General features: G+C 38.4%; 1 protein-coding gene across 1 annotated transcript in view; it reads right to left on the bottom strand.

The window, feature by feature from the left end:
* AHR (aryl hydrocarbon receptor) overlaps positions 1–12,245 on the bottom strand; it is a 47,671-nt gene extending 35,426 nt beyond the window's left edge. The window contains exons 1-2 of the mRNA XM_030822184.1: positions 11,528–12,245; positions 730–917 (exon numbers count right to left, since the gene is read on the bottom strand). Of these exons, the coding sequence (XP_030678044.1) occupies positions 730–917; positions 11,528–11,592 (253 nt within the window). The 5' untranslated portion in view covers positions 11,593–12,245. The remainder of the gene's footprint in view (positions 1–729; positions 918–11,527) is intronic.
* Between the last annotated feature and the right edge of the window lie 663 nt (positions 12,246–12,908).

Genomic DNA, 12,908 nt, shown 5'->3' with positions numbered 1-12,908 from the left:
GGCCAGGCGCAGTGGCTCACGCCTGTAATCCCAGCACTTTGGGAGGCTGAGATGGGCGGATCACCTGAGGTCAGGAGTTTGAGAGTAGCCTGGCCAATACAGCGAAACCCCATCTCTAATAAAGATACAAAAAATTAGCTGGGCGTGGTGGTGGGCGCCTGTAATCCCAGCTACTTGGGAGGCTGAGGCAGGAGAATTGCTTGAACCCGGGAGTCAGAGGTTGTAGTGAGCCAAGACCGTGCCATTGCACTCAAGCCTGGGAAACAAGAGCAAAAATCTGCCTCAAAAAAAAAAAAAAAAAAAAAAAGATTAGAACTATACATAAGTTTGGAGGGATAAATAAAATGACATGTCTATGAAAACACAGAAAATCCAGCAAGATGGTGTTTTATCTTTTCTTTTTTTTTTTTTTAAAAAAGAGACTTTTAAATATTGAAGTAGAAGGGAAACTGGAATTCGACATAATCAATTTGAGCGTAACTTCTAAATACATGATTTTCAAAGAATGATACCATGCATCATTTCAGTGGCTGCATCTGTTGGGTGAATAAAACTGGAAAATTGATTTTTTAAGACTTACAAATCTGGCTTTGCCACTGAAGTTTTACTATACAGCAATAAATTTTCCAAATATGGCTAATTTTTGTAGTTATTAACACAGAAACAGCTATATTTAATACAAGTATTTTTTATAAGTTATTGTAGACAAATTAAACCCTTCTGTCTTACCATCAAAGAAGCTCTTTGCTCTCAGGTAACTGACGCTGAGCCTAAGAACTGAAAGTTTGTCCAACTTATTAATAACATCTTGTGGGAAAGGCAGCAGGCTAGCCAAACGGTCCAACTCTGTATTAAGTCGGTCTCTATGCCGCTTGGAAGGATTTGACTTGATTCCTTCAGCCGGGATTGGCTTTACTCTGAAAAACAAACAAAATACCATAAAAAATCCTTTAAAAAATATAAAGCAAAAATTTCTATTGCATTATAACATCTCCTCAAATATTTCTCTAACACAACAAACTTTTAAAGTCTACTTAAAGTTTACATAAGTCTTTCTAAAATCTTCCTTTCACATCTTAAGAAAAAACAAGGGAATGGGTTAAATTCTTCCTAATATTTCATTAAAAAGCTTATGAACTCATCATAGGAAAATGTTTGCTTATACTTCATGCATTTGTAGCATAGTGATTCCCAATTAACAGATCTACTGGGATTTTTTTCCCCTCTCAAATGCATTAGCCATTGTTTGGTGGAAAAAAAAAGAGAAATTTGTGATAAATTATATGAAAATCATACTTCCTTTGCTATCTTCCACAGGAAGCATCTCAGCATCACTGATGTTGTCAATAAACAGGGACAACCCTAAATAAAGTATTCATCTTCATATCACCAGCTTCCTGTATTTATTTACTTTCAACTCATTAGAGATAATGTCCCAAAGCCCCTCTGGCACCTGCAGATGGTCCTCCAGCCATCTAATGTGGTCCTCAAATATTAAAAGAAGAATAAATTTGACTTTTCCTATTTACATTTCTTGTTGGCAAATATTGGAGGTTAATGGCGATTACCGGCAACTTTTGCTTTTACATGTAGACAATAATTATACTTCATTATTAGCTTTCATAGTTTGTGTCTCAATTAGAAAGTTCAATGAAACCCTAAACAATTTAGCATGATTTTCACCTGAGAAGAAAGACACTTATGGGTCAAAGAGGAACATGAGTTCAGAAATGAAAAGTTGAATAACTTCACACGAAGACCCCAGCCAGGATTTCACAGCAGACATTAATCACTTAAAGTGAATTTAAAGATCATCAGATACCCACGCTGAACTGGAAAACCAAAGTAATTTATACCTTATACCTCTACACCTTCCTGTTAGCCAGAAAAGTAATTACCCAGCGTTTTCTTACAACAAAGACATTTTTGACAATTCAAATGGAATTATATCAGCTTTTGTAAAGTAGAAATCGGCCTGGGCATAGTGCTATTAATATGACCCAATCAAAACATTTCTAGATAATTTCTTTTCAATGATGTATGTGGAGAAGTAATACTTTAGGCAGAAAGAAGATGAAAAGTAAATACTTCTACAAAAACGGTAATACATCAGTAAAATGGTGTGTGTGTGTGTGTGTGTGTGTGTGTGTGTGTGTTTATGTATGTATCAACAGATACCGTCTCCAGATTGTCTGTACAACTGTGTATATAATAGAAATTGGTGATGGTTCCCCTAGCTATTTTCCCCTAATCATACTGCATTTACAAACAAATTTCAAGTCACACCTAATTAGTTCATTTCTCCACTTAACCAACGAATTTCAAACTTTATCTATAATGCTTGTCTACCTCATTGTGTAATTCTCTACTGGTTAATTAATAACTTGCTGACAAGTATTTATTTATATCCATCACATCTTGGACAGCCCAGGTAAACACTTTTCTCCTAACTATTCAAAAAGTGTTATGGGAGCTAAGCAGAAGCAGCAACTGCTTGAAAAAAGATTTTACAGAAAAGGTGGTATCTGAGATGGATCTTGAGTGAGGGACAGCGTTTCATGAAGAGGCATAACTAAGGATTGGTGAACTGTAAGAACTCCCCCATCTGAAGGGAGAAGCACAGGGTGAAAGAGAGAAAAGAAGAAAGACGGTTGGGGCCACATTCTTTCAACAAATACTGAACACCTATCAAGTGCCCAGCACAGAACACTTACAGGTGAACAAAATATACAAAAGCTCATGTTGTCATGGAGCTTACATTCTAGCGGGAGGATGGAGAAATAAATAAACATATAACTTTTAGGGCGAGTGAGTGCTAAGAAGAAAAATAAAGCAAGGTAAGAAACTAAGGGGTGACAGACGTGATGCTGGTTTGGATAGCCTAGGAAGGTCTCTCTGATGTGATGTTTCAGGGCAGACATGAGTAAAATGAAGTGAGCTATGTGGGTGTCTGATGCAAAAATGTTCAAGATAGAGGGGACAGCAAAGTAACGGTAGAAATCAGACTTAGGCATCTGTTCTCAAGTGGTGAGCTGAGATTTACAAGATCAGCCTGTGTTTCACCAAGCTGACTCTGGTGATAGAGAATACAGAAAGCAGGGCAGGGTTCACTGAAGTTAGGATTCTGGGACGCCAGGAACTTCTTTCTAAAACATAAATCTGACTATGTCACTCCTCTGATTAAAATCCTTCAGTAGCTCTGAACTGTCCATGTTCCTTAGCTTAGCACACAAAATCCTTCATGATCTTTCTAGCTTCATCTACCCCTGGCTTCATTTCTTCTATCGAAGCCGTTTTTGTCTATTCTACCCCAGAGCTAAGAAATTACTTACAGTTACAACATGTGGTTTAGTGCTTTCATACAACCTCCTTGTTATGTCCCATTGGGTTCAAGTCCCCACTCAAGTAGATCACTTTCATGAAGTCCTCCCAGACGTACCTCACAATCGATTAGCAACTCTGCCCCATTTGACTTCTTATACAAATGTCTAATATAATGATTCCATTAAGGAATATTCCATACAAACAACTTCACATAAATAGAAAATGTGTATACAATCCAGTCCTGCACTCTTGGTAGCTTTCCAGTAATGATTATGAAACACTGGAGAGAAGAGAGTGACACAAACACTGAAACAAGGCAACATGCTATGACATAGGGAGAACTAATAGTAACATAAAGGCATCCCTCTATGTGGTACTGCTGCCTGTCTTGTGCTGGCTCTTTGCAATATTCAGCCTCACACTAGATTCTGAGGCTTGCTTCTCATAATGCAAAATTGTCTACATTTCCAATGTATTACTATGTGTCTTGTAAAATGTTTAATATGACAGCAAATTTCCATTGTCAAGGAACATAATTGCTTATACTTGTTTGCCTAACACCCTTATTTCTATGTAAGCTTAAATCATTTTTGTATCCTTAATGCCCAGCATAACAGAGTGGACTCTCAATTAATGTTTGCTGACCAAAAGTGCCAAAAAAAGAAATGATCACAACCTGACCAAAGGCACTGACAGTGAGGCTAAGAAAGGACTGTCTTGAAGAGAGATTTAAGCCAGACTCAAATGTTCACTGAACTAAACTAACTCACTATAGGAAGTAAGGAAGAGGAAACCATTGAGTGAGGAAAGGTTGCAAATGGTTCTGCGATTTGTAGCTTGGAAGAACAACTACACTTCCTAATGACAGCTGTACCAGAAAAGGAAAAAAGTGGCTTGAGGATAGACCTCAGTAATACCAACATTTAGGTATAGGGCTATGGAAGAGGCATAGACACAGAGGAGAAATGATAGGAAAAAAACCAGGGTAGAATATTTTGGAGGTCACAGAAGAAAGTCAAATACATAGAGGAATTAAGGTCAGGGCTAAGAAGTACCCTCTGCACTTAACAATTCAGATGTACTGGATTTGAAGCTTTTAAAATGTCAGATTGTTAAAGCTAACAAAGGTAACGCATTTGAACCACCTTTTCACTGATTTTGTGAGAAATGTACAGATTTTGTGAAAATATTTAATATCTGTCCATACATCTTGAAGATACACAGAACAATTAAAAATAGAGTAATCTTACATTAACTACACTTGACTTGGATTATGCTAATATTTTTACTTTTGTACTGTCTTCGAATCTATAAGAAAGGACACTGCTAACCATTATTTAAGGAAAAGAGTTTGAAATATAAATAAACATCCCTGTAAGATTGGATTTGGGAGCTCTGGAGTTCAAACATCTCCTGAAATAGACCGTATGATGTTGGTCAGGCAAAGGAGTAACTTACTATTTTTTGAAACCTTTACCTCAAAAATCTTGTCCCAATCTGTAATCAAAATTGTTATGAAATCAAGACTCCAGCTGACTGAATGCCATGCTTCTGTTTAGAAGCCCTGCAAGCTTTAACTGCTGGTGGTACCAGGCCCAACAGTATGCCCAATGCCAGTTTGAATGCTATCTTGAAGGCCTTTTTAACATCTCCATCAAAAAAGTCTATAAGGCTCATCATTTGTAGCCAGTGTTTGAAGTAAAGCTGAAAAAATTAACCAAGTTTACTCATAAATATACCTGTTTTATATAATATTCATTATAAAACCTCAAAATGACATGCAAAGATATGGTTTCAGTAATCCTATGAGATTAAAGTGACATTTTTTCACAAGAGATTACCTCTCACAGTACTGAGTTTGCTCTATCGGATTTTTCCTCGGGGTGATTTAATCTACTCTTACTGCTTTGGTCTACTTACCCATAACTTGTTTATCTTTATTTCCAGTCCCTGTACCTGACTGCCCTTTCATTCACATTCCCCTGGAGTTGGGCACCCGCTTCTCAGCACTAACTATGGTGCTACTCTCCATCCAACAGCTAGGAAATCCGAAGTATTCCTCAATAAAATCCCCCTACCATACTACCTACACCCAATAAAGCCCAACTCTTGACCCCATTCATTCTTCATTTCCTTCCCCCAGCTTCAGTGCATCCGTATTTATCTCTGAATATAAATTTCAAATATTTACAGTCATAAACTATGAGCTTAATGTAATGGAGGTGACACATAGCACAAATAGATCCCAACTTCATTGTTAGGCTGAACACAGCTGGATATTTTATTTCCCTATATGAGTCAAAAACATCTACAAAAACTTCTGCGAATTCTGGCTGGAAGCCACTTTTAATGAGTCAGAAGTCTTCTGCCACCCTCCTGCTGCTGCCCTATAATTGTGATGAGTTCTTTCCTTTCCCTTTTGTTTGCTATACCTGAGGAGAGATGATGAGATATAAACAGCATAGTTTCTGGCACAAGACATTAGCAGGGAAAATCAGGAAAATGAAATATGGCCTAGAAACCACTATTAGTTCCATAATCCTGAAAAACTCATTGTTTCCCTTTCCCCCTTCTTCTACACAAATACACGTTTTTATTCTCCCTTGAACCCGCATAAAATGTATCTGCCTTACCAGAATCACTAAAACATTACCAAAAAAATTTTAAGTGGTAGTTAATTGTTAAATTAGTACATCTCAAATATGTACTAAGTGCATGGTACTGTACTGGGAAGCTCTGGTAGTTTCAAAGACAAATGATAGTCCTATCTTTAAAGACATTCTTTTTCCTACTAGAAGGAAATATATTTTGTAACATGGCAAAATCAAGCATAATATATTGCTCAGTAACACAGCTGCTATAAAAGAGTTCACGGAGATGTGGCATCTCAACCAGGTCTTAAATACAGGCAAGACACTTCTGTTTCTGTGACGGTAGAATCCCTAGCTTTCTGCAACTACCCTTCTCTTCCAGAAAACCACACCAAAACGAGAAAAGCAGGAGCCAGAAACACAAACTCTGTCTCCGATGAACCTAAGAGACAGCTAAACCCAGATGCAAATAAACAGGAAGATGGTAGAAAAGAAATCAATAATAGCATAGAACAGGAAGGAAAATGTAATCACAGTATATTACTTAGCTAAACAGTAAACAATATACAGTCAAAAATAATACAACGCTAATGTGTATATAATCCAAAATTGTGATAAAATATATTGGGAGGATGGAGGAAGGTGAAAAAGGTTAAAGTGAGACAAGAGAGCACTAAAATCCCTAACTACCACAGTAAGACATCAAAAGATAAGGCCTCACATGCTATACTTAAGATGTGCCACATATATAATTGACTTTTGAAATCTGCCAGTATTATTTAATAGGAATACATTTTAAAACAATATTTCAATAGAAAGAAGTAAAAAGAACAAACTAAAAGATGACTGAAAAATGTAAGACAAAACAAATGAATACGTAAAGGACACCCTAAGTAGAAAATCTGCAAATACAAGTGCTTCTCCTATACATAACCACAATCCCAACATATAACTTTAATCACCAACCACACTTTTGCCTATGAAGTTGACAATAATATTTTTAAAGCAAAAATGCAAAGATATAGTCACATCCCCAGATTGATGATGGAATGTAATCAGTAAATTTTTCTTAATTTGATACTGTCTCTTGGAGTGTATGATTTGGTTCAACCTTAAAACAACACATACTTTCTATCCCAAAATTCCCTTACAGGAATTTTTTCCTAAAAAAATAAATTTGCATAAAAATTTACATGTCCCAAGGGTATTCTCTGAAATATTAAAGTATTAAATGATTGGGAATAAAATTTCCTCCCAAAAGAAAAACAGTTAAATAAATTATAGAATATTAGTACAACAGAGTATTATGCAGCCTTTAAAAACAAACAATGTTTTAAAGAGGAAGGGAGGTAGGTAGCAAATCAGTAAGACAGGAGAAAAGACTCTAAGAGGAAAGGACGCAAAACACAAGTATGGGGATGAGCAAGTACAAATTATGTATGGGAAATAACAAATAATTTATTTCAGCCATAACACTGAGAAGAAACAGCGAAAATCCCTAGGATATGGCTGTACTGTATGCATCACTGAATCTGTTCACCTGGACAGTACGAACACAAGTCAGTAAGAACACAAGCTTTGAAGCAAAAAGACCTGGGATCCAATATCCAAACTCTTTTTCATTACCTGAGCAACTCTGAATTTGAATCTCAGTTCCCTATCTATAAACTTAAATAATACTACCTTTCTTTAGTACTATTATAAAAATGAAAAAAATGATGTAAAGAACTGGGCAAGCTTGTATCAGAGTAAGTGCTAATAAACAGTCATCTTTTGTCATATTAAGCCACTAGCAAAGTATCAATTTTAAAAGAAGCATAAAAGTAGAAAGGTACTGTTGTAAAAGATTTGTATGGTATTTACTTCTAAGTAACTGTCTTAATTAAATACATGAGTAAGCACGTACTATGTAAATTTATTCACCAGTGAAGTAGCATATTTCAGCTGTAGCCGTAATTGACAACATAATCGTATACTGCCTCTTACTGTTCCACGGGAGAATTGATTGTTCTGTGATAACGTAAGCTAAAAGAATAGAATTTATCTTTCTGTTTCATTTATACCTTTAGCAGTCTTCACAGTTTATATATATATATATATATTTTTGTTGTTGTTGTTGTTCTGTTTTAGTTGTGAGAGTAGCAGTACAGGTGCTGACTGTCCTGCTTTATTGGTCAAGAAACTTGCCCAGATCTATAACACAGTGAAGAAACTACACCTCATTTTTTAGTTTAGATCCAGTGCTTTCAACTTATACCTGTTTCCCCTTTTTGCCATTTAATGTTACCTATAACTAAACACTTTCACTTACTTCATTTCATAGTTCTAATAAGCAAGTGTCCATAACTACTATGTATATGCTATCTAAATCAAGTTATTGGAAAGAAAAATGATGGAGAAATAATTGTGTAAATGAAAAGACCCATTCTTTTATTTTAGATGCTATTTTAAAAATGGCACCATAAATTTATATAAAACATTTAATGAGTATGATGTAAGTAATACAATTCAGTATTACATATATGAAATTCATGACATTTAAAAAGAATGAATAGCAAGACAGACGATGCTTTTATATATTATTATTAATATGTTAATAAAAGTAAAAGTTTTTATCAGTATGTATTTTAAAGAGGGATCAGCTAAGGCTCAGAAGTGACTTCCAGTTCTGACACTTCATAATGGCTTAATCACCACTACAGCTGGTATCATTTTAAAGTGTAGATCCCCTTTTCTCAACACCTATTATTTGCCAACATTCAGTGCTAACTTTCTATGTACAGGTAAGCTGAAATCCATTACAACTTTTTCTTTATGATTAAAACCTTAAAAATGCACAAACATATCCAAAATTATCACTAGGGAAAAACATTCTATTTAATTCTATAATGGCCTTTTCGACTCTCTTCATGAGACAAAATAAATAAACACTTTCATTTCCAAAGAGAATAAAATAAACACAGGATTTGTTCTCTTTTTCTGATTAGGGTTACTAAGTACGGGGCAACAGTCTAAGCAAAGTTATAGTAGATTCTTTAATGAAAGTTATCTTTGATATTTTCTTCTTGAAGGTAGGAACATGAATTGGATGTAAAGTTGCTTCAGAGCCTTTAATTTCCCAACTTTCATTACTCCAAAAAGACAGGAAACATTTACTGAGAGTCTACTATGTTGGAGATACTTCAGTGGGATTAAATTGAACACATTTAAAATGTATTTCCTACTAATAAAGATAATTTTCAATGTGAGAGCCGCCACTAGGGGGGGTTGATTTTTCTTAATAAATTCAACTCAAGATTGAAAGAGCTTCAGGTTACAATTGTCACCTACTTTACTCCAAAATTTTATGGAATACTTATATTCCATAAAATTTATATTTAATTGGCTGTCTTCTTAAACAGTCCTATAATAATGCTACAGCATATTTCATCTGTAAATAAAATAAAATGGCTCTCATTTAAGAGGTCAAAGTTAAGTAGGTCTGGATAGCATTTTCAGCTCAAAACAAGATCTATTTTCCCCAATGTTGGCATGTTTTGGGGCTCATTAGGCCAGAAACTGGTAGTTTAATTTTAAAACTCAAATTTAATATCAGGTTTAATGACTTCATTTCTAAAATAAACTTTGATTAACTGCATTATAAAGTTAACAATTTTTCATTCAGGTAAAAATAATTTATATAAACACTTTCACTTGATAATGAAAATGCCAGCACTAGCCTTTTCTTTCAGAGCAAGCTGGTGATATTTAAGGCATTTGTATGATTAGAAGCAATATACGGTGCTCAGTAGAGATCTGATAAACATCTACGCTAACAAAATAAAATGTGGGTGAATGGAAAAAATACTTTTGTTATATTATAGGGAATTAATACAAGTATATTAAAGACTAAGTAAGTATAATATTAGGATAATCTAATAAAAAGTACATTTTACACAAAATAACTAAAATCCATAAATGTTAAACTGTAGAATGAATACAAAATTATGGCATTTGTTTTTGTTTACAAAGCCATCCAGGTCCTTTGATAACACCCTAACTGAAACCCAGTATCTTAAAAACACATCAGGGAGATCGTCATGTTTTGTCATCATACACATAAAACCCATGACATCCCTATTATATATGATGCTAAGTGTATGATTGTATTAATAAACACACAGAACAGACATTTGGGATGCCTCCCAACTTTAACCATCAAGGACAATGTCAAATAAGACAAACATACTTTAATATAAGAAACCATTCTACAAAATTAAAAGTATTATAAACCGATGTCTCAAACTGCCAAGGTAGAAAACTGCTGGTTTGACAATATTCCCTTAAGACATACTGTACCATAAAACTCCCAAATTTTAATCAGTCTATTTATAGATTATCATCCTCTGTTAATGCCAATTCATAAGTATAGTTCTGAAGAACTATGATAACTGAAATTCTGAAAGGAAATTAAAATTTTAGAATGAAACTTTAAACCAATAACTGGTTTTAAATATAAATCTTAAAGTGTTATTTTTCTGGTTCCCATTAGTGATAGTTGGAGTCTAAGCAAAATGCACACTTCTGATTTGGTCTGAGGACGTTTAAGAGTTCTTAAAATTGTTTATGAAAACTTGAAACACATGTAGGTCAAGTAACTCAGAGATCTAGAAATAAAAAAATTGGAATAAACACATGAATACAACCACCTCACAACAGGAAATGTTTTGAGCACGGATAGTTTTTTCTGACATGCACAAAAAATTTGCCATCTCACACAAATATTCCACCAAAATCAACCGACAACGACAAAAGCAAGTTTGTACTCACTCAACTAGAAGAAAACTTTGAAGGGGAAAAGAATTAGAGGTAGATGTTAAGAATGAAAACCTCTCTCAAATGCAGTTCTAAATCTTTTATTTTACAGACCCTAAAGCCACCCCAGAAGTGATAGGCAAGCTTCCGAAAAAGATGTCTGAAGAATACAAATCCTCCACCGTATCCTGTCCGTTGCATCCACTCCCACCTGCTACCACTTCTATCCACTTTACCGATATGGTCACGATGAACGCTACAAAATTGCTGCCAAATAAGTAAATAAGAGCGCAACACAAAGCCAGTGGGTGGGGACCAAAAAGTACCTTTAGAGGCACTCAGCCCCTTCGTAAAAGTCAGCATATGTTTAGCTCTTTAAAACACCTCGCCCTACCAAACTCTACGAAGAACGAGAATTAAGACCGTCCTCTAACCTAACCCATGCGGATATTAAAAGTGGAAGGAGATTTCAAGACAGGTTTATACTAACTAATCCATTAGCCCAAGGCAGATCAGAGCTGTCAACAAATCAGGGCCAAATCAGAGAGAACAAAGTTGCAAATGTGAGAGGGTGTGTATGCACTGGTGCGGGGGAAGAGGATGGGTGGGAGGACAATTTTTAAAGTGCAATCATTGAAAACGGGAGAATCCAAGTCCTCTGTCTCCCAACCGGCCTCCAAATCTCGATTCCACGGGCAGTGCCGGGAATGGACCTAATCCCAGGATCGCAGGGATTTGGGGGCGGGGTGGGGCTGCCTCCTGCACCCGCGTGCCTGAGCGCCGAGCCCCCGCGATGAGGACGCGCTCGGGACACTCACGTTTTCTGCACCGGCTTCCGCCGCTTGCGACTGGCGTAGGTGATGTTGGCGCTGCTGCTGTTCATGGTGCCCAGCCGACGGCGGCGGCTACTCCCCGGGCACTGGCGGCCGGGTCCCCGGAACCCGGTGTAGGCTGGGACGACTGCGGCGGCCGGCGCCGGGTTCCGCGAAGCCGCGCCCGCTCCACCTGCGTCCTCTCCGGACAGTGGCGTGGGCGCCGCGCCTCGGCGCCTCGGCTCCCGCAGGCTTCCGCAGCCCGCGCCAGTACAGGTGAGCTGCCTGGGCCTGGCGCACTGAGGGGGGGCGAGGGGCGGAGACCCGCGAGCAAGGCGGCGCAGGTGCCGTCTACGCCGGCGGAGGCGGCGCGGCAATGCCCGCAGGTGAGGCGGCCTCGGCGGAGGAGGAGCCTGGGCCGTCTATTTAGAATCCTGGCCTGGGTCGCGCACGGTGGCGCCGCGCCCCGTGACCGTCGCCGCGGCCCCTTGGGTGAGGGAGGCGCGGCCGCGCTGCTCCCGGGACTTCCCAAATCCTGGGTGCTTCCCGCCTGCGGAGCTCGGGCGCCGGCCACCAGTCCCGGCTGCTCCCAGCTTCCGTTCGGCTACACGGCTGCCCCTGGTCTGAGCTGGCGGTCCGAGGCACGCTCTCGGAACAGAGCGTCTAGGGGACTCCCCAGCCACTGCCTCCCGCCGCCGCGCGCACCGGCTGAATAGCAGGAGCACCCCCGACCCCTCACCGGCCCCGCCCCGCCCAGATCCCGCGTAGCCCCGCCCCGTCCTGCTTGCCCCCGCCCATCTGGATTCCATTCCATCTTCCTTGAGGGCCCCACCCTCATCCCGGCACGTGATGACGTAGGACGTAAGGACGCCCCCCGCCGGTAGCCATCTTCGTGCATAGGCAAACTCATTGTAGTTAGACTGTACAAAGTATATCAAGATATGCCAAATACTGAGCTTAACTTCACCTGTTTGAGAGACGGTGGGTCAGCTAACTTGTGGCTAAGGATTACAATTAACTGGTAGACAACCAATGGGACTGTATATTTTCCTAGTTGGGGAGACTTAAGAAGGCCAGATTTGAGTTGAGACTTGAAGGCTAGGAATTTCCTTGACCTTTTTGGGGGGGAGTGGGGGAAGTCTTTACAATAGACAGGAAAATAGATAATAAGGGGACTATTATGTGTTGTGTCATGGAGGACCATGTGGAAAAATATTGGGAGTAATTAACAATATTGAATGCTGTTGAGAAATTCAAATTAGATGAGAACTGAAAATGTCATTCTTGTCTTCTCAATGTGTAGTCATTGACGACTTTCATGAATGCAGTGTTGGTGGGGTAACGGGCCTGCAAATAACATTGAAATGGGTACAGGATTGAGTTGAAG

Source organism: Nomascus leucogenys, chromosome 11, assembly GCF_006542625.1.
Source record: "Nomascus leucogenys isolate Asia chromosome 11, Asia_NLE_v1, whole genome shotgun sequence".
Classification (NCBI taxonomy): Eukaryota; Metazoa; Chordata; class Mammalia; order Primates; family Hylobatidae; genus Nomascus; species Nomascus leucogenys.
The sequence above is the reverse complement of the archived record's forward strand: the minus strand, read 5'-3'. Positions and strand labels throughout refer to the sequence as shown.